Genomic DNA, 22,678 nt, shown 5'->3' on the forward strand with positions numbered 1-22,678 from the left:
TATACTGTGTTCGTGTTGTTGGTGTGTTTGTATGTATACTGTGTTTGTGTTGATATTGTGTTCGTATGTATACTGTGTTCGTGTTGATATTGTTTTCGTATGTATACTGTGTTCGTGTTGATATTGTGTTCGTATGTATACTGTGCTCGTGTTGTTGGTGTGTTTGTATGTATACTGTGTTCGAGTTGATATTGTGTTCGTATGTATACTGTGTTTGTGTTGATATTGTGTTCGTATGTATACTGTGTTTGTGTTGATATTGTGTTCATATATATACTGTGTTCGTGTTGTTGGTGTGTTTGTATGTATACTGCGTTCGTGTTGATCTTTGTGTTCGTATGTATACTGTGCTCATGTTGATATTCTGTTCGTGTTGATGTTTGCAGTCTTATTCCTATAGAGAATTGATGGCAACTGGGTTCACAGATACAACTGGTTTTTGTTTTTATCACTTCATAACATAATTTGTGTATATTTGATGTACATTACAGTACAACTGTTTTGTCTTTTTGCGAGTTTGGGACATAAAAGCACACGTCTGTATGTGTTAACTGAGTTATAACTGATCACGTCATGTCGTGTGCGTGCGTGTACGCAGGGAAGCGCTCATTAAAGTCGTCCACACGCACTGCACCAGGCTGTAGCTTCGACTTTATTCCCGACTGAATTGGATTCCATTTGGACAGATTTATATCCAAAATGGTACGGAGATGCCAAGTCTAGCTTCGTCTCGAATAGTGTCAAAATTTCTTCTCCTCCGAGATGTTCAAGTCGTGTCAGCTCTTCCGTCGACCGCGGCCCAAACAGGCCGATAAAAGCATCGGGGATTCGGCCCGAGTCCCGCGCCTCCCGGCCAGCCCCCAGCCGTCTCTCTACCGCTCTTTTTCGACTTTTAGCGGGCGCCGTAAGGTGTGAAATCAGTGGAGGAAACATGGAAACCCATTTAAACAGGCCCGCTAGCTTTTTCCAGTCGCCCCAGCGTCTCCTAAGCGACGGGCACTCCTCACACCCCGTTCGTCATAACTTTGAAAGATTTATAGGTTATTTCCGTAATTTGGAAATTATACCGGCTCGCCGCGAGGAAACGACCGGCCCTTCCGGAACGAAAAAGGTGTCAACTTCGGACCTCAACGAAAGCAGAGAATTCCAAATGGCATAATTTATAATAGACTAGTGGGATCCGAAAGTCACGCGATAGATGCGGCAGTTCAAAATTCACTTATTCCTGCTAACGTCGTTTTTTAGAGGAGAACTTTAATACGTGTTGGGCGTCGTTAGACTTGAAATAGAACCAAAATTCACGCAGAAATGTTTAAAATCTTAAAATCCAATCTCGCAAATCGTCAGACAAAATCTGGGGTGCCTCGACGCACTCTAGGAATTACCTCGAATTCAATATTTTTTCACTTGACAATTTCCCATGCAGGACATGTTGGATATGTGATTTGTGTATTATGTTTCACATATATAGGTCATGACATTCTTCTCTGACATGTTTCTGTTTGTGCTTATAAGGTGCAATACATTTTCTGTTTATTTGTGCTCAAACATTTAATTTATTATTTGCTCTAGTTTCAATAAATGTGTTTTGATCCACATGTAGATAATGGAGTGCTGAAGAACAATTCGGTAATATACTGCGACTGCTTTAGCATATATCGGATTGAGCGGAGAACTCCTCACACCATAATGCTGGCTGCCGTTGTATTAGTGAAATCAAATGGTCTTAAAATTTTGTAATCTCTTGCAAACAATCCGCATTATACAAATGTTAAAATTTTGTTATCTCTTGCAAACAATCCGCATTATACAAATGTTAAAATTTTGTAATCTCTTGCAAACAATCCGCATTATACAAATGTTAAAATTGTGTTATCTCTTGCAAACAATCCGCATTATACAAATGTTAAAATTGTGTTATCTCTTGCAAACAATCCGCATTATACAAATGTTAAAATTGTGTTATCTCTTGCAAACAATCCGCATTATACAAGTATTGAAATCTGAACTGTAATCTTGTAAACAATCACTGCGCGGCGTAACATTTTAAGACGTTGGCGCTTACATTTTACAGCATTTTCACACGTTATGTCATTTTAACAACATTTAATGTGCAACTTCCTTACAATTTATAACTTTATTAAACTGTACCACTTTATTATCATGTACAACTTTGACATAATATATACCTTTATCACTCATGTGATATAATGCGTGTGGACGACTTTAATGAGCGCTTCCCTGCGTACAAGAAAACAATATGTTGACCACAGCGCCAGTTTCCCAGTATAAATCTAATGTATCGCATAGATCAAACACACACAAAAAAAAACACAACGCTGACATCTGGTGTATTAAAAAAAATCGTAACTATATTATATATCGATCCATGGTAGACCTGTATGACAATTCATCTTTTCATGTCGACCAAAAGTCAATTTCTTAAAAGATACAATGGATTCTGTCAAGACCCGTTACGATGAACTATTCTTGCAGATCCTTAGTGGAAAGTTTTACCGAGAAAGCGGGTCTGTTTAATGCGTCCATAGGGAATCGAACTGTTAGCGAAATAAACCTCAGCCATTTTCGGTTTGTCAAAAAACTTCAGAATTCTTAATTGGATGCCTTTTTCTTCATGCAGAATGCACTCTATTCATAGCATTATTACATGCACTAACATATACAATTATTGATGACGGGACCTCTATTTGCAATTCAGTTGAGAATTCGGGGGACAAAGTTTTTGGGTGATGGTGTTTTTTTTTTTTTTTTGCTTGTTCTACTTGGTTAATGGAGAACTCAAAAGACTGAATGTCAGCATCACTATAACAGACACAACCCAGTCTTAAATGAACTCCATACAATAGATTTCGAAAACTTTAAGTTGTCAATGACGATGACAGGATTCGGCATAAGGCAATCTGAACATGCATTTTAGAAACAATCATCCATGTTGGCATGTATGAATTCCTCAGTTTTTTTTCCAGAGTACGCAAGACATTCAAACGATCATAGATTGCAATGCCCCACGCAGGAGCTTATCATCAATGCGGTCGCTGTGAGTTCAGCTCATGTTGGCTTCCTCTCCGGCTGTACGTGGGAAGGTCCTTCAGCAACCTGCGGATGGTCGTGTGTTTCCTCCTGGCTCTACCCAGTTTCCTCTCACCATAATGCTGTCGTATAAGTGGAATATTCTCGAGTGTGGCGTAAAACACTACTCAGAATTAATAAATCATGTAAATCATAGATTTGTTTTTTAAAACTATATATGACAAGTGGTCCTCAATGAACGTTATACTGTTATACTGCATGGGGGCGTCGTATCTGGTGTCTTCAGGGTGGCGTTCCACTGAGGCAGCACTGCATAAATACATTGTATGTCTGCATCAGGTCTGGCCTGTTGCAAGGGGATACTCTCAAATAATAATAATTAAATGTTAGATTTAACAGAAATCTGTTATTGTAATACATTATTCTGATAAATATAGCACACATAAGGATATATATTCTTTATTCTATCATGTAATATTTCAACGTAAATATTACATGAGCCTAACAGGATATTATATTGAATATGACACAGTATTATGTAAAATAACAGAATACATTCTAGAATCACTCAGACAGCAGACTTTCTGTTAAAATTAACACACTGTCTGTTTATTAATCCGTCGCAATATGGCGGAATAACTAAAAGACGTTGTCACTGAGACGACATCGACCCAAAACATACAAACAAAGAATAAGTGCACTGATGTCAATATTTTGTGTCAGCAGCTGTTTGAATGGATATATCCAGGGAGACTACGCTTTTGGTGAAAAAATTGGGGGACGATGATCTTCAGATACGTGTATATCTCCTGTCCAACTGAATCATTGTCCACACTGTCGCTATTTGTAGGAATAACGACACGTACATGGGTAATTTTAATATTAATTTTTTAATTTGTTTTACGAGGATTTCCACAGCCTAAGGCAACGAAGGAATCTCATCCACAATAAAACCAACATACATACACAAATTAACATAGATAATAGATGAAACGTACAGGAGTTTATAGAATTAGGTAAAGGAAACAAAACTAAACGTAAGATCAAAATCGTATTACAATCAGGCTGTGTTGATGAATCTATAAGACTGACTGATAAAAATAATGTACAAACTATAAAATCAATTTGTTTTTACCAATGCTATAAGTTTAAGTGACGCCAATAAAAGTATACTGCAAATATGCTTAGAACTCAAGGGGATAAAGCACTGATGATACTGTTTCATGAAATTTAGCAATGTTTTGTTAAACTATTGCATTTTTGTGCGTGTCAGTATTGCCAAGGCCTATATGCAAATGTATATTGGAAGAGCAAAAAAGTGAACATGAACTGTTTCCCTTGAACTTTGTCACATTATAATTGCAAACTTGGAGAAATACACATAAGTGTTAAAGACCATACTGTGACACGCTTCAGTGGTAGATTGGACATGCTTGAATTATCGGCGGAGGCAATAATTAAGGATGTAACGATTTTATGCCAGATAAACGGTATATAGATTCTCCCGTTTGTGGGACTTTATGACAATAAACTTTCAGCGACTAAACGAAAGATTATCAGTAAACGAAGCGTGTATGCGTTCGCTTATAAATGGGGCTTAATTATATTTTGTTATAATGCTATAATATAGTTTTTTTATTATTTCACCATACCTCGACAGAAAATACATAGTTTTGCATTTCATTGGAAACTAACTAATTAAGGATGTAAACAAAATCAGAAGTTTATTTATGCAGCGAAGTTTATTTAAGACACTTGCAAGATGTCTTTGGTCATTGTACAACAGGCGTATAAGCCTATATGCTAACTATTTCAAGTGGAAAATTAAGTGAAGGTTCTCTATTCAAGACTTAATGATATCATGCTGTATCCTGCAACCATTTATTATCAACAACAACTTGACTGCGGCTAACGCAACAATACCCAGGTGATAAACCAATGCGAACAGTTTTTGTTTTTGTGATAGTTTTGTGACAATAACTAACGGATTTAATTGCAGACTACACGTTATCCTACGGGGATAGGTAATTTAAAAATGGATTTTAAGTACACTAACTAGGTCTTTTTTAACGAAGCATGCAATTTCACCTTCTAGACGACAGAAAAAAAATGTCAGCCATATTCGAGAGTTAAGCCCCACAAATGTACTTAGCACAAACGTGACTACGCCTATCGTGATGAGAGCGTAAGCCTTGGATATAGTGTAAGGGCGAATAACTCTTCCAACACATGAGTTTCTCAACGCGAGATCAAACATGGCAGCTCCCATGATGACGGGTGTGCAGCACTCGAGCAGTTTGATTTTGCGGATTTCTGCTTATTTGTTTGTCGGCACTTCTCACAGAATGGGTAAAGTAACAAAGATTTCCATGTGTCACATTAGCCATTTACTAAATTGACCTTCTTTGTGTGACAAGTAGTTGGTCTGTTTTTACAACAACAACGCCATATCAAGTGACTTTAGTTATAATTTCTTTCATTTGCGTGAGACTTGTTCAATAACAAAGACAATCGGCCTGGACCTTTGTTGAGTACGAAATTAACATTGTAAACGTTGAGACTCCAACGACGCTAGGCCAGTATAAGAAAAAGAGTTGGAGTTTTTCGAGGCTAGGACTTTCGGTAATTTTTTAAACTTACATGCAGCGAGCCAGTGCATGTATCATGCGAGAGACACCAAGCATGATACCCCACCCAGTCACATTATACTGACACCGGGTCAACCAGTCCGGGTCTTTGGTATGACCGTTGTGGTCACTTTGAGTAAAATCTAGTTCACCAAGTGAAAGGATCCACTGCTATTCGTCTAACTACTTGTGGGGTCTTGGTCCCTAGGACACACCAGATGCACACCATGTGGCCCTGGACAAGAAAATTTCTCTCCTCTAACTACTCGTGGGGTCTTGGTCACTAGGACACACAAGATGTGCACCATGCGGCCCTGGACAAGGAAATTTCTCTGGCCTAACTACTTGTGGGGTCTTGGTCCCTAGGACACACAAGATGTGCACCATGCAGCCCTGGACAAGCAGATTTCTTTGCTCTGACTACTTGTGGGGTCTTGGTCTCTAGGAAACTCCAGATGCGCACCATATGGCCCTGGACAAGGAAATTTCTCTGCTCTAACTACTTGTGGGGTCATGGTCCCTAGGACACACAAGATGCGCACCATGCAGCCCTGGACAAGGAAATTTCTCTGCTCTGACTACTTGTGGGGTCATGGTCCCTAGGACACACCAGATGCACACCATGTGGCGCTGGACAAGGAAATTTCTCTGCTCTACCTACTTGTGGGGTCTTGATCCCTAGGACACACCAGATGCATACCATGTGGCGCTGGACAAGGAAATTTCTCTGCTCTACCTACTTGTGGGGTCTTGGTCCCTAGGACACACGAGATGCGCACCATATGGCCCTGGACAAGGAAATTTCTCTGCTCTGACTACTTGTGGGGTTTTGGGCACTGGGACACACCAGATGCGCACCATATGGCCCTGGACAAGGAAATTTCTCTGCTCTACCTACTTGTGGGGTCTTGGTCACTAGGACACACGAGATGTGCACCATTCAGCCCTGGACAAGGAAATTTCTCTGCTCTGACTACTTGTGGGGTCTTGGTCACTAGGACACACAAGATGTGCACCATGCAGCCCTGGACAAGAAAATTTCTCTGCTCTAACTACTTGTGGGGTCTTGGTCCCTAGGACACACGAGATGCACACCATATGGCCCTGGACAAGGAAATTTCTCTGCTCTAACTACTCGTGGGGTCTTGGTCCCTAGGACACACAAGATGTGCACCATGCAGCCCTGGACAAGGAAATTTCTCTGGTCTAACTACTTGTGGGGTCTTGGTCACTAGGACACACAAGATGTGCACCATGCAGCCCTGGACAAGAAAATTTCTCTGTGACTACTTGTGGGGTCTTGGTCCCTAGGACACACGAGATGCACACCATATGGCCCTGGACAAGGAAATTTCTCTGCTCTAACTACTCGTGGAGTCTTGGTCCCTAGGACACACAAGATGTGCGCCATGCAGCCCTGGACAAGGAAATTTCTCTGGTCTAACTACTTGTGGGGTCTTGGTCACTAGGACACACAAGATGTGCACCATGCAGCCCTGGACAAGGAAATTTCTCTGGTCTAACTACTTGTGGGGTATTGGTCACTAGGACACACGAAATGCGCACCATATGGCCCTGGACAAAGAAATTTCCCTGCTCTAACTACTTATTGGGTCTTGGTCACTAGGACACACGAGATGCGCACCATGTGGCCCTGGACAAGGAAATTTCTCTGCTGTGACTAATTGTGGGGCCTTGGTCACTAGGACACACGAGATGTGCATCATGCGCCCTGGACATCATGCATTCCCAACCTCCACCCGTTGGTTAGTGCACTAGCGCAGCATAATGACCCGGTAGCCTCGCACCAATGTGGTCGCTGTGAGTTCAAGTCCAGTTCATGCTGGCTTCCTCTCCAGCAGTAAGAGGGAAGGTTTTCCAGCAACCCGTGGATGGCCGTGGGTTTTCCCCGGGCAAAGAGCCTGGTTTCCTCCCACGAAAATGCTGGCCGCTGTTGTATAAGTGAAATATTCTTGAGTACAGCATAAAACACCGATCAAATAAATCAATAAATCAATATCCACCCATGAAACTGACAGCCATTGTATAGGTGAAAAATTCTTGAGTATGGCAATCAATAAATCAATCAATCAATCAATCAGTCAGTCTTGAACAGTTATGACATGCACGAAATCAGATAATGGAAGTAGGACGTGTTAACACATGATCAGCTTTGATGAAACTCACCTAGCTTTTGTCATTCCAGGAATCAAACAGACAGTGTGCGGCTGTCGTTTGTTACGGGGTGTCTGTGGTTACAGCTCAAGACCCACAAACAACCACATAGAAAGTGAGGTGGTTCAGGGTAGCAGTCAGCCTGTGGGACTGAGGACAGAGAAGGGCATCGGGCTTACGGCAGGTAGGAAGCCTATTATCAGTCATACTACAACAACCAAGGAAATGCATATAAATTTTGGCCCCTGTTTTATGCGTGCTGTAAGAGGCTCTTTGTCTCAGGAGGTAAGCCTTAGGCTACCAGTAGCTCCATCCATACTCCAAACTGAACCCAAAGCCTGCTGATGTAACAGTGTGTGGGATTTGGAAAGCATTAAGTGCTTCATTTATGACAGTGTTTAATAATTAAGACTGTAAATAATTTGAAGGGGACTGTTAAAATTTGGTGGGTCATGACTGCTGTGGTGGCTTACTGGTTAAAATGTTCACCACAGGAGTCGGGTGACCCGGGATCAAACCCAGGTCAGGTTCAACCGGAGACTTAAAGAAAAAAATAGTACCTGTTACTGCCTCACTTTGTGTTTAGCATTGAGAGGTTAGAGCAAAGAAACTGTATAACGTATAACATGACTGGGTGGGGTGTCATGTCTGGTGTCTTCCTCTTAGGTCTGCAGTGACTAGGTCAGCAAGAAGACTGATCTTACAATCCACGACCACTGGATAAAATGAGAGGAGTGGTTACAGTTCTGGTTGCAATTTTGTGAACATCTACTAGGGGTTACAGTTGTCAGGATAACCTCTCTGGAGATGGTGACCTGTTCCAGGAACCCCTCTTGCATATGCAGCACCAGGCTAGCCAGACACCCGTCCACCTGTCCAACTGGACGGGCAATCCAGCCAAAAGGGGTATTTTTGACGGGCAAAATTTTGAATCAACATTTTTTTTTACGGCGAGTCCTAGCCCACAGACCAGTACACTGTTTCAAAGTGTATTAACATTATATGTATGTATACTAGATTGTGAATATTTTTCTAACATGTAAGTTTTCAAAGTGTATTCATTTATGTATTCAGATGACAGAAATGATGCTTGACATGCACTACTGTGTCACTGTGCCAAAAGTTAATTTCTCGACATAGATATGTGACTGATAGTACATGTATTTGAATTGTTTCTTGTTTTGTTTTGTTTTTTGTATTTTACAAAGTTTATTTCTACCTACTGTGACTTAGCTGCTCAAATCGTATGATTCAAGCAGACCCCCTGCTTGTGATTGGTGCCACTACTCTTTTTAGTGAGTGACAGTCACAGATTCAGTGGTGATAATTTTGCCTGTTCTCAGTCTCAGTTGTAAGAGCTATGTATACTGTATTCTGATTTGGTTCCGTTGCATTTTAATGTGAAGTAGTGTAACTGTGAGTGACATGCACCTGCTGTGCCAAATTACCATGCATTTTGATTGTTTTCCTTTTATATGTATTTTTGTGTATTTTATTGTTCACAGTTTATTTATTTCGACCTCCTGATTCACAGCATTCACACTTGAACTGTCAGAACTGCTGTGCCAAATTGCCATTGTTTTCCTTGCATCTCTATTGAATTGTGTATTTTACAGTTCAATTTGTTTTTCTACCTCCTGTTTCACACTTGGTTGTCCAAAGCATAACAGATTGTAACCTTACATAGTTTAATATAAAATTTATGTACTCTTTTTAGTGATTCGCACTCAGTGTCAGTCATTGGTGGGAAAAGTGTGATATATTGGGTGCCCCTAAAAACTGTCAATTTCTGGGGTCCAATAGTAATACATTATTTCCAGTGATATAATGGCAATTAAAGCTATTAAAAGGTCTTGATTTTCAATGATACAGTGGCGATAAAATGTCTCCGGTGGCAGACCCCCTGCTTATTTACGGCGGCCCCCAAACCCCTGCCTTTTTGGACGCCCTATTGTCAGATCCTGGCTAATACCCTGATATGCAGGCATTTGACCTGACCAGCAAGCAGAAAACTATTGTACTGGGCATAGGCCTACTTTCTGCAGTACATTGCGACTGAGGAATTGATGTCCGCAACAAATTGCGGATACTGACCTAACGATCCTTGTAAATGGTAGCGTGGGTCTACTATACCAACAGTTCTTTTATTTAGGGTTTCTCATTGAGAGTTTTACTCCATTTGGGCTCACTAAAGATTATTGCAATAATTGAAATATCGGTACCATCCTGACTGCACTTAGACAACTGTGGCCAGCATTATGGTGAGAGTAACAGGGCAGAGCCAGGGCAAAACCATGAACATCTGCAGGTTGCTGACAGACATATGATTGCTGTAACCGCTCAAGCGGTGGAAGAAATAAGATCGTTCCGTTGTGTCTTATTTCCAGAAAGCGTCAATCAGTGGTCAGTCACTTGAGCTTTCATTGCCTATATCCACAACTTTTTTCTGCCCATGAACTGCTCAGCCAATGATTAAAAAGCTAGAGTAAACATGATGTCACACTGCTCTCTATCCTGGCGACGTTTTGAAGCCCTGACAAAAGTTTCACTAAACTTTTATTGCTTGAAAAAAATTCCAAAAAATATTTAATGCCATTTTAAGACACTATGAATACTAGTCTATCATTGTAAATAGACAATAACCAGGTGTTGTCTTACACTCTTAAGCATGACATAAAACCTCAATCATATATTTTACATACATGCTGGATGGACCATCCTTGTTATTGAAAAATCTTTTTCTGATGGACAAACAGCCTTCTACTTCTGTAAGGAAAAAATTAGCAGGTGGCTGTCTACATGTATTTTACTTTGTCTAATTCTCTGTCCGGTGCTGCTTTTTATGACGTGCTGATATAGACAATGAAAGCCCTGCTGGCACAGGGGAGGTAATACTGCATCCCACCAGATGTGGACTCATTACCTCCCCTTGCGATGGACATTCATCACTGGCTGTTCTTGAGATGTACAATTTCTTACTTATACCTGCATGTGCTGTTGATAGAATGGAAGATATACAAAGTGATTAGTTTAAATGTGGAATTAATTTCCAAATTAATAGCAGAAGCGTGATTCATTGTAAAGCTTTCATCAAATGGGTAATTGATGCGAACGTGTGTGGTAGATGTACTTGTGTGCTGAGGTTTGGCTTAATATTTACATATTCTGATTACATCAACCATCAGTTCATCATGTACAAAGGAAGGTTTGAAAGAGTGTTGTCATTTAACATAAATTAAAAGCAAGGAAACAAGCTTAATCATTCTGTATGTAAATAACTGTTGATAACTGTATCTGCTAGGTGACCAGACTTGGAGGACTCTGGCCACTCCAGACCAGCCCCCTAACTCCAAACTGTTACGCCTGGCTATCATTGGTCGACCAAACTGTGGCAAGTCAACATTAACCAATCAGCTGATGGGGTGGAGGGTATGTATGAGATTCAGTTACAGCCTGCGCATCAGACAAACATTGTGTTCCCTCAAAAAGCTGACATGAATGAAACATTTGACAAAAAAATATACATAAATAAGGAAAAACATCAAGAATATTTAATCATATAAATAACTGCAGTGAGTTTAAACATATACACGATCTGCTAAGTCCCCTCCTGTCCACACAAACAATGTAAGTAACAACAACAAACCAATTGAAATGTTTGAATGTATTTCAACCAACACATCAGTCTATGACACAACATGTCACTGGTCTGTTTGTTGCTGAAGGAAGCATTGGCCATTCGCCAGTGTAAGCCATCTCTTATTCATGGCCTTAAAGCCAGTAAAGAATTAATACTGTTCAGATAAAGTTTGAGTGTTCAGATAAAGTTTGAGTGTTCAGATAAAGTTTGAGTGTTCTAGTTTCCTGAATCTACAATGTAAATTGGTTTAGTATTTAGTCTACATTTTGTCAAAATCACCATACATGTACCACCCATGACTGTAAAGCCAGTATATAATAAACATGCATTTGCAATTTTAAACAGTATATAATTGTTCCATGGGGCCTCCGTGGCTCAGTATGTTAGCGCGCTAGTGCAGTGGGATGACCCAGGAGTCTCCCACCAATGTGGTCGCTGTGAGTTCGTCCAGCTCATGCTGGTTTCCTCTCCGGCCGTGTGTGGGAAGGTCTGTCAGCAACCTGCGGATGTGGTGGGTTTCCCCCGGGCCTGGTTTCCATCCACCATAATGCTGGCCACCGTCGTATAAGTGAAATATTCTTGAGTACGTCGTAAAACACCAATCAAATTAAAAAAATAAACAAATTGTTCCATGGATGATAACATTATAGAAACTTCTGTGGCTGAGGCTGCTTGTACCTTAATCACTTGTGGCAAGTTCTTTTGGCTTTTATCGTATATTGGATGAAAAATGTCAGATACATGTGTACTGTCTTTCTGGAACCTAATAAATCAGGTGTTGTGACACTCTTTAAATCTTCTCGCGTGTCCACTGTATGAAATACTGAATTTGATGAAGGTTAGAGTGAAACATAATGTTTCCTAAGCCCTTTCATTTTATTTCCTAGGTGTCCTCAGTTTCAAACAAAGTTCACACCACCAGAAAACAGACATTGGGAGTTTGGACGCACAATGAGACACAGTTGGTGAGTTCTCCAAGTGTTACATGCACAGGCAAACCCGTTAATTACTAGAATATTGAAGTCTTCATTCTAAAAACATTTTCCAAGTATGATGATTGAAACTGTTACAAGATTTTACAGTTTGAAATTTAAGTAATGGTAGCTTTTATTCATGAGAGTGAATGGAGATTTGGCATGCAGACTACAAAATCATGCATATATATTATAAATAGACATGTACAATTTAAATGTGGCTACTGTGGATTACCATCTGATTGATCCATTGTCATCACACTTTATAATATACTCTCATGTCTTTATGGTGGGGGTGGGGTCTGTGCGTACGTGTGGGGCGGGGGTGGGGGTGGGGGGTGTTCATGCTGGCCACTCATCTTAGCCTTGATGTGGCTGTCAGTGTCAGGCCTTTCACCAATGATGTCGCTTGTTGAACTCTCAGGTCCTTCTGGCGGGGACGTGTCTGCAGAAATAAGGTCAGAATATCACCTTTGTAATATCATCTGATGTCACGTCAAATTTTACTCATTCTAGTCGCGCATAACTATAGCTGCATTCCCTAACAAAAAGAGACCATCAGATAGTGAAATACCTCGAAATTCAATTACAGAATGTCACTGGATGATTTACTGATGTGACTGGATTACATGACTAAACATGAGTGAAGCAACAGTGTATGGGACAAGAGAACTGTGAATGAGGTTTAAAAATTTTTTTGTGGACATTAGTGAACTAAAATTTTTCAGGAAAATATTTTGGCATTAAAAAAAAGTGCAGTGACCATGGAATGTCATTAAACATTTTATCTTCTTAGTTATTGCCCGGATAGCACAGTTGGTAGAGCGTCCGCTTCGGGACCGGTAGATCCAGGATCAATCCTTGATCGAGTCACACCTAAGACTTTAAAAGAGGAAGTTGTAACTTCTTCGCTTGGCATTCAGCATGAAGGGGATAGTGCAACGACTTGTTGACCTGTATCAGTATAATGGCTCGGGCAGGGCAGCTTACTTGCTTTCGGTAAGTCGTCTCAGTGAAGCAGCACTACATAAAAGAGCGGTGGAAATCCATCCTGCAACAAGGAGGCACATTACACGTACATGCACCCTAAGGATTCCTTTGTCGTCATATGACTGAAAAATTGTTGAGTACGACGTTAAAACCCCAAGCACTTACTCACCCAATGTGACTGGCAATTGGCTGTAATCTTGCTGAAGTGACATGAGCACTGATCACTGATTCTTTCTTACCTAGGTTTTCCTAGACACACCTGGAATGGTTGAGGCCATCAAACGACACAGGTAACATTTCATACCAGATTTTAGCCAAAATAATTTTGGAATAAGTCTACTGAAATTCCAAGGGGTCTCAAGGTGTGTTATTGTTTTGTTTGCTGTTCTTGCGTGGCTTGGATGTCACACGGGGAGGTTATACAACCCACCATATGGGTTGTATGACACACAGGAAGGTTATACAACCCAGCCTCCATTTAATAACACGGTTTCCTAGAGCTAAGTGTACATGCATATATATGGGATGGTGTTGATATTAACAGTTCTGTATTCTATGGAATTTCTCAGGATTATGTTTGTAATGAGAGAAATAATTGTTACCTGCTGCATAATAGAAAAAAATCCGTATCTTTTGGAATTAAACTATAAATACAGCTTGCTGACGGCACAGTAAACTGTAATACAGCTTGCTGAAAGAACAGTAAACTATAATTACATCTTGCTGACAGTACAGTGAACTATAATTACAGCCTGCCGACAGTACAGTAAACTATAATTTCAGCCTACTGACACTCTAGTGAACTATAAATACAGCCTACTGACTCTACAGTGAACTATAATTACAGCCTGCTGACAGTACAGTAAACTATTTGCCGTGCAGTATGAACTCATGTCATCCTACCTTCCTAGGTTTGTACAAACCTCAGAACACATTTTTAAGATAAGTTGAACTTCCTTAATCAGGCAAAATGGGTACGAAAACTTTGTCACGGAAGGAATGTTAAGTCAAATACAGCCTCAGCATGTGTGATTTTACGCCAGCTTGCAGGGTATGAGAGGGTTATCAGTTGATGAAGAATTCCATGAGATTACAGGTGATTTTTTCAGTCAAATGTTTTACCTTTTTTAAAGTAACGTGCACATTTTGCTTTATTTTTACTGATTCATCTACATGTACCCTATAGGGCCAGGTAAGGGTTTTTTTTGTGAAGTTTGATTAATTGCTTATCAGATATATCAAAAGTATCATTTTAAAGGCCTTAATGTGCATTTTTGACATACCCAAGTTTTCGTGATATACAGCACTTTTACATCTGTCTTACATTTGTAGCTTTTGATTTGTTCTTTGTCCTAGACATCATCTTGAGAAATCCTTGCTGACTGACCCACACTCCAGCTGGGAAGATGCAGATTTAGGTAATCTCCACACTGAGCTGATATTGTACATGTATCTATGTATGTGTCCATGAGTATGGTGGTACCTTTCAGAATTGAGTGAAAACTTCCTGTGTGAACATGTTATGCTGAAATTCCCCTTGCTAAATAAAACTCCAGATGATTCATTTTGTACTGAATCTGTGTTGTTCTGGTGCAACACCTTGTTTTTTTAGCTCTTATGCTGTCGAGATAGCGTGTATGTATGCGGTATGTTTAAAGGTTAAGCTTTTCTATTTAGTTGCTACATGTAGGGATAAAGGATACATGTAGATGGCACAGGTTAAGTTTTCTGTTTAGCTGCTACATGTAGGGATAAGGGATACATGTAGATGGCACAGGTTAAGCTTTTCTATTTAGCTGCAACATGTAGGGATAAGGGATACATGTAGATAGCACAGGTTAAGCTTTTCTGTTTAGCTGCTACATTTAGGGATAAGGGATACATGTAGATGGCACAGGTTAGGCTTTTCTGTTTAGCTGCTACATGTAGGGATAAGGGATACATGTAGATGGCACAGGTTAAGCTTTTCTGTTTAGCTGCTACATTTAGGGATAAGGGATACATGTAGATGGCACAGGTTAAGTTTTCTGTTTAGCTGCTACATGTAGGGATAAGGGATACATGTAGATAGCACAGGTTAAGCTTTTCTATTTAGCTGCAACATGTAGGGATAAGGGGTACATGTAGATAGCACAGGTTAAGCTTTTCTATTTAGCTGCAACATGTAGGGATAAGGGATACATGTAGATAGCACAGGTTAAGCTTTTCTGTTTAGCTGCTACATTTAGGGATAAGGGATACATGTAGATGGCACAGGTTAAGTTTTCTGTTTAGCTGCTACATGTAGGGATAAGGGATACATGTAGATGGCACAGGTTAAGCTTTTCTGTTTAGCTGCAACATGTAGGGATAAGGGATACATGTAGATAGCACAGGTTAAGCTTTTCTGTTTAGCTGCTACATTTAGGGATAAGGGGTACATGTAGATAGCACAGGTTAGGCTTTTCTGTTTAGCTGCTACATGTAGGGATAATGGATACATGTAGATGGCACAGGTTAAGCTTTTCTGTTTAGCTACTACATGTAGGGATAAGGGATACATGTAGATGGCACAGGTTAAGTTTTCTGTTTAGCTGCTACATGTAGGGATAAGGGATACATGTAGATGGCACAGGTTAAGCTTTTCTATTTAGCTGCAACATGTAGGGATAAGGGATACATGTAGATAGCACAGGTTAAGCTTTTCTGTTTAGCTGCTACATTTAGGGATAAGGGATACATGTAGATGGCACAGGTTAGGCTTTTCTGTTTAGCTGCTACATGTAGGGATAAGGGATACATGTAGATGGCACAGGTTAAGCTTTTCTGTTTAGCTATTACATGTAGGGATAAGGGATACATGTAGATGGCACAGGTTAGGCTTTTCTGTTTAGCTGCTACATTTAGGGATAAAGGATACATGTAGATGGCACAGGTTAGGCTTTTCTGTTTAGCTGCTACATGTAGGGATAAGGGATACATGTAGATGGCACAGGTTAAGCTTTTCTGTTTAGCTGCTACATTTAGGGATAAGGGATACATGTAGTGTACATAATACACCTGCACACAGATGGAACAGGCTAAGCTTTTCTGTTTAGCTGCTACATGTTCTGCCGATTTTGAAAATGTTCAAATGTTTTTTGGTCCAAATGCATAGTTTACTATTTAAACAAAAAACAGTCCCACAAATTTTAAATAATCTTGGTGATTATTTACAGCTACAGCTTTCAAAAAATTGCAAAATGTGGACTAGAAAACAAGAAAAATGGCAAAATATCATCCCTGAGGAGTGAAAGTGTGGAGTTGAGCCGAGAGACACACATGGTCTATCCTGAAGGGGTTCCAGGATCCTTTATGTGAAGTACATGATACTATATAGGTTGATCTAGTGGGAAGATCTGCCAGCAACCTGTGGATGGTCGTGGGTTTCCTCAGGGCTCTGCCCGGTTTCCTCCCACCATAATGCTGGTCGCCGTTGATTAAGTGAAATATTCTTGTGTACGGCGTAAAACACCAGTCAAATAAATAAATAAAATTTAGGTTGATCTTAAATACAAGACAGATGTGTTAGAGAAAAGATTTGAACATCGTCAGGTTTGAGAAATTGCAGTATGTCAGATGTTTCACCTGTACGCTGTTGTATATTTGGTAATTTCCAGTGGCCGTTGTTGTTGACGTTTCTCAGCCCTGGAACAGGACAGAGCTGGATGAGGAGATACTGAAGGCTCTGTACATGCACTCTGATGTTCCCTCCATACTCGTCCTCAATAAAGTAAGCACAAAATGCACATTTTCACCAAAAGGATTCAAAATTTGGTCAACATTTTTTTCAACTGTGATCTTGTTTCAGGTTGTTGCCCAACAACTGGGTGACCAGAGCTGGGGAATTGCTGTGCTTAAACAATATCTACAGGCAAAAATCTCAAACCATTTGCAGAACTTAGGAAGTTTCCTTTCCTAACACTAAAAATGAAATACTAACATAATATTCTATATTGAGCCACATGCGCAATTATGCACATAAAAGAATTCCTTCATTCCTAATTTCATCAGAATATGGAAATTTTCCTTTGTCATTTTTAGGTTGACAAACTCAAAGAGAAGCATGTCCTGCTGTCAACAGTACGTCGTCTGACTGAAGGCATTGTTGCAGGCAAGCCGGTTGTGAAAAAGAGAAAAGAAAAGTTGACAAAACAGGACTTGTTTGAATCTGAATTGGTCGGTCACACTAAAACAGATTCCAAAAACAGACTCTCAGGAACTGTCACCCAAACGTCAGACTGGTTTCAAGATAGTGACAATGGTGTTAGTTCAGAGTCTTTGTCACAGAGAACTTCCTTAAGACAATCAGAGATTGAAACTGCTCCTCATTTGCATAGCCAATCAAAAAGCTCAGAGGAGTTTCACCAATATGGAGACAGTGCTAATGTCCAATCAGAACACTCTCCTGCTGTCCAATCAGATGCTTCATTAAGTAGTGTTGACCACTCAGATGGAAGCTGGATTGATCTTCATCAAAAACTGAAAGAAGTCAAGAAAGTAATCAGAAAGAAGAATGGCTGGCCAAATTTTGATCATGTTTTTATGGTGTCAGCCTTGACCGGTGATGGTGTGAAGGAGTTGAAGGTATGTGCAAGGACAGGAGTAAATTGTAAATGGACGTCTCACTGTGCATGATGTCATCGTATGGCGTGACATATCCCTCTGTAAATGATGTAATTGTATTGCTATTGTGGTTGCTTGTCTTTTGAGTGATCTCATAAATAGGCTGGAGTATTTACTCTGCTTGATTCTTTAATGCACATGTCAATGCAGATTGAATGAAACACGTCCCATGTTTAACGCATTAGACAAGTTCAGAAGACCATTGTTGGAAACTATGCATAAAAGAGAGGGAATACTAAGATATATCAAACATGCCTCAAAAAGGATTGTTTTTTTAAGTGGTATCTTTGTTTTAGAGTTCGTTTTCATGTATCCTTTAACATAGATGAAAATAAAAAGGTTGTCTTTATGTGTTGTATGGATGCGTTGAGCAGGAACTATTGACAGATCAGCAGTCACATATTAATCACATATCATCATCCACTCAAACACATTCTTTCATAACTTAAGTCTCTTTCTCTATTGATTACCAGGACTACATGCTGGGATGTGCCAAGCCCTCTGATTGGCTGTATCACAGCAGCCTAGTGACTGACCAGCACCCACAGGACATTGCTAAGATGTGTGTCTGGGAAAAACTATTGGATCATCTTCGAGAGGAAATTCCTTATAACCTCCAGCTGGTAAAGTTTCAGTCAGATTCGCACTGATTTTGAGGACTAATAAAACAGTATGCTTTTTTAGAACGCTGGAGTGTCCGAGGTTGAGTGGTTAGCATTCTATCACAACACAATAACGCAGGAGCCTCCCACGAATGCAGTCGCTGTGAGTTTAAGTCTGGCTCATACTAGCTTCCCCCCCAGTCATAGGTGGGATGGTCTGTCAGCAGCTCACAAATGGTTGTGGTTACTCGACATTTAATTGAAATATTCTTGAGGACGTTGAAATACTCCAATCGGATAAATAAAATAAATAAATTTTCGTGAGCTTGCACAAAGCACAGATAATGATGTGATCATGTTAATAACTGTAAACTTCAAAATTAATGACTTGGTCTGTCGTGTAATGCAATCAGTATTAAAGTGAACATAAAGTCAGCCACTAAAACTGAATTAATTAATGAAGTAGTACTCCAGAAATGTTCTAAAAATATTTAAAAAAATTCTACACCACTTATTGACAAAATAAATAGCAAAAATTAACAAAATAAATAGCAAACAATCTTCATTACCTAGCCACTGATTTGATGATGCCATTTTGCTATGTTAAGCTATCTAGAGTGATGTCACAAAACCTAGGAGCTCTTCTGTATCATGGGTATAAACAATGTGACAATGAGCAAGTATACACAAAAACGTCAGGTGCCCAACCAGAGAGTAGCAGCTGTGTTCAGTATTCAAAGAGCTGATGTTTCTTTTACTTTGGCGCTTGTTCAGGGCGATGTTCATGGACACAAGCGTCGTGTTTCAGTGGTCCTGCTTGTCCTCGGCCTGTAAGCATTTGGCCTAGCTGGCGACATCAGGGAATTTACAGAACATAACTGGATCATCTGATTGATAATCGACCCTTTCATTCAGATTTTGGGAAGATATTTTCGTAATAAATCCGACTTTGCTAAAGAAAAATAGTGCAAAGTTATAATGTTTTTTATTTCAAGCAATGACTCTCTTGAGGCAGTTCTCCTGCCAGCTCACCCTGACAAGTTACTGCAGTACCCTGCCCAACATGCCTGCATTGTGACACAGGCAGCTGTTCTCAGTTCCCTGCTCCTAAATGTGTGGTTCAAGATGCATCAGGTTAACACTTACACTAACTGCAAAATCCAATTTACTGCATCGATATCCGTCTATTCACTATAGGTAAATACACTGACAATCGGGAGCTGATAGGGTTTTGAAGTGACAGCCAGTTATCACGTTACGCTTTCATCGCTAGTGATTGGCCAAGTATATAAGGGCCTCTACAATATGGCTTCTCGGAGTGAATTATCTGCCAGTGCCATATCCCCAATGGTGAACTTGATCTTCTCAAAACTTTACAGAATTTTTTTACACATTTTCCTGTGAAAACGGTGACCCATAACACTTTTTCTTTGTATATGTAGTGGTACTCTTTACGTGCACTTAAAGGTAAATGTAAAGGGCGGTAGGAAATATACAAATGATTTTTTTTCACCAGAATAATTATGAGTATAACAGGAGTTCCTTCCCTTCCTCAGTGTGACTCGGTGAAAGTACTTCTTCAATGAGTGTAACCACTACCATGAAAAAGGTGTGAGAATTGTTAAGAGGCATTCATAAAGCATGTGTAGGCCTTGTAGGCTCATACAAAGGTTTGTGTGTGTGGGGGGGGGGGGGGGGGGCGAGGGGGGAAGGGTCTCTGTGGTCGTGCATTACGTGCTAGTTGTGTGCAGTGGGGAGGGGAAATCATTGATCAGTGTTACGTAGGAAACAAAAACTTGCAGTGTAAAGATATAAAAGAGGTGTGGCATTGTACCATTGTCAAATAAACTAGCATCATATGTCTCAAACAGATTACGTGTTGCGGATCCTTGCCAGTGAGTCGTGTCATTATTACATGGTCCATTAGAATTTGTGTTTCCTGGCACATCGGACGGTGAGAATGGAAGGCAGACACTGCCAAGAATACTCTTCCCAAATAAACCCTATTTTTCCAAACCAAAAAGGTGCCATTGTACATCTCATTAATGCAGCTCACCAGCTTAGCAATTGTTGTTTTACTTGTCTAAAGAAGCGCAGTTAAGTAGAAAATCCCAAATTTTGAGCCTATGTATGGACAGCACCTAAATAAAATCATAAACTTGCCTATTGAAGGTAATTACGATGGTCAAGCCCTGATTCTGGATCTTTAATTCTAGAATTCCATTGTTTTATCTTTCCTGTTGGTCAGGAAAAAGTCATTGAAGTGTAGTTACAGAAAGATACAAGCTTGTTGTTATGCGTAGGCTTGATAAATGCTGTTTTGTTTGGCTTACAGGATGTGTCATATTGGGAAGTTGATCCATCTGGACGGCTGAAGTTGGCCATTGATGTGTCCTGTTGGAAGAAGCGCCATTTTGTAAGTGAGGAAATTGTGTCACCATGTGTCCGAAATTTATTCATACTTGGGGTTGTCGAGGATAAGGAAGATGAATTTGATTTTTAACTTGCCTGTGAGGTATTAGGGAGTGGGGGTGGGGTGGGGGGGTGTTTGTGTCTGGTTAACAGGTTTTTTCACCCCCTAACCTAAGGTGGCAGACAGAAGTTAGCACCATATTCGCTTTTCGTTATTTGAATATCAGATATCGTACTAGCACCATATTTGTTATTTAAGATTCGTAGTCAGCTGAAGACATTTGGTTTTCGTTATTCGATTTATTTATTTATTTGATTGGTGTTTTCACGCAGTACTCAAGAATATTTCACTCATACAAGGGTGGCCTGCATTATTGTAGGAGAAAACCGGACAATGTCAATAAGCTCATGATCATCTGCAGGTTGCTGTAAGCCCTTTTGTTATTGGAATATTGAGATCTTAATTGATTGTACAGAAATTAGCATTGGTTTCACCCTCACTGGCCACTTGCATTCATATCTCCAGTAGCAAGTTGTCTACAGTATGGTGCTCTCACGTTACTAGAAGGTGAAATAGGTAGCTTACTCGAAGTTTGTGCCACGACTTTTTCGTTATTTGAATAAAGATAAACGAAGGAGGTGCTTACTTGTGTATTGTCAGCAGGTTGTTTGAGATCCATTAAACATTTTAATAGTACACCAACACAGCAACTTTAGAAACGATGTTTTTACTGTGATTTAGAAGAATTTTTGTAGCCCACGAGTCTTTCAGGCCTCTGGGACTTGTAGTATCCTCTTAACGAACATTTGTTAATATTTGTACGAGAAGTTGAGATGTTAAGTCCTGGATGGAAAATTTAACGTCGTTGCTGGCATAGTGAGTAAAAGGGGCTTCTGTTGACAGCTCTGGCTATCAGCTGACCAATCACAAATAGCTTATTCAGTGACCTGACACTAACATACGTGTACAATGAGCATGTCCTTTTTTCTTTTCTTCTCAGCGGGCAGCAATGGGTCCTGGCGGCAGTACTATCCGTCTGGTGTCAGTAGAGGCTGAAGAGGAACTTGCCCGAACCTTTCAGTGCCCCGTTCTCCTCAAGGTGAGGCTCAAACTTAGCAACTAGAGAGTCCAAGAGTCCAGGGGAAGGAGAAACTGGAAGTCGGAATGTCTAACCACTGACAGGGAGAAATTTTAGGCTTCTGTAACAAGAACTTGTGTGTGGACAGGCTAGGATAGGTAACCACAATTGGCGTCATTCAGCTTCAAGGAAGGGAGGCAGATTCACCAGCGAGAGCAGCTATCACGTTCCCCTGCCCGGACATGCCACTATGCTAATTACCACATTTTTATGAATAAACATGAGCAGGTGGTGTAAACTGTTAATATGGTGGCAGGGATATGAGCCGTTCCTGATTCTGTCTTCTATATTTCACCTGGCATTCTGGAGCATGCAGACGGATGAGTTTTAAATTACAAAGGTTAGGCATGTTAACTTTTGGCCTGGAGATCAGTTTATTGGGAACAATGTACTGGCTAAGCCTATTAATCAACAGCAGGCACCT

General features: G+C 40.2%; 1 protein-coding gene across 1 annotated transcript; it reads left to right on the forward strand.

Moving 5' to 3' along the window:
- Window positions 1-5,304: 5,304 nt before the first annotated feature.
- On the forward strand, window positions 5,305-22,532 carry LOC135476698 (GTPase Era, mitochondrial-like). The gene is made up of 11 exons (XM_064756811.1): window positions 5,305-5,400; window positions 7,885-8,037; window positions 11,155-11,282; window positions 12,381-12,458; window positions 13,701-13,747; window positions 14,814-14,875; window positions 17,096-17,208; window positions 17,520-18,062; window positions 18,575-18,724; window positions 21,039-21,119; window positions 22,117-22,532. Exons 1-11 carry the CDS (start codon window positions 5,307-5,309, stop codon window positions 22,237-22,239), a joined length of 1,572 nt encoding a protein of 523 aa, XP_064612881.1. The 5' UTR covers window positions 5,305-5,306; the 3' UTR covers window positions 22,240-22,532.
- Window positions 22,533-22,678: the final 146 nt, after the last annotated feature.

This window comes from Liolophura sinensis, chromosome 10, assembly GCF_032854445.1.
Source record: "Liolophura sinensis isolate JHLJ2023 chromosome 10, CUHK_Ljap_v2, whole genome shotgun sequence".
Classification (NCBI taxonomy): Eukaryota; Metazoa; Mollusca; class Polyplacophora; order Chitonida; family Chitonidae; genus Liolophura; species Liolophura sinensis.

Excerpts from the sequence above, each read along its gene's own strand:
- LOC135476698 (XM_064756811.1), top strand. The coding sequence starts at position 5,307 with ATGGCAGCTCCCATGATGACGGGTGTGCAGCACTCGAGCAGTTTGATT. Across the intron at positions 8,038-11,154 it reads GGGCATCGGGCTTACGGCAG|GTGACCAGACTTGGAGGACT; the intron begins GTAGGAAGCCTA and ends TGTATCTGCTAG. Across the intron at positions 18,063-18,574 it reads ATGGTGTGAAGGAGTTGAAG|GACTACATGCTGGGATGTGC; the intron begins GTATGTGCAAGG and ends ATTGATTACCAG.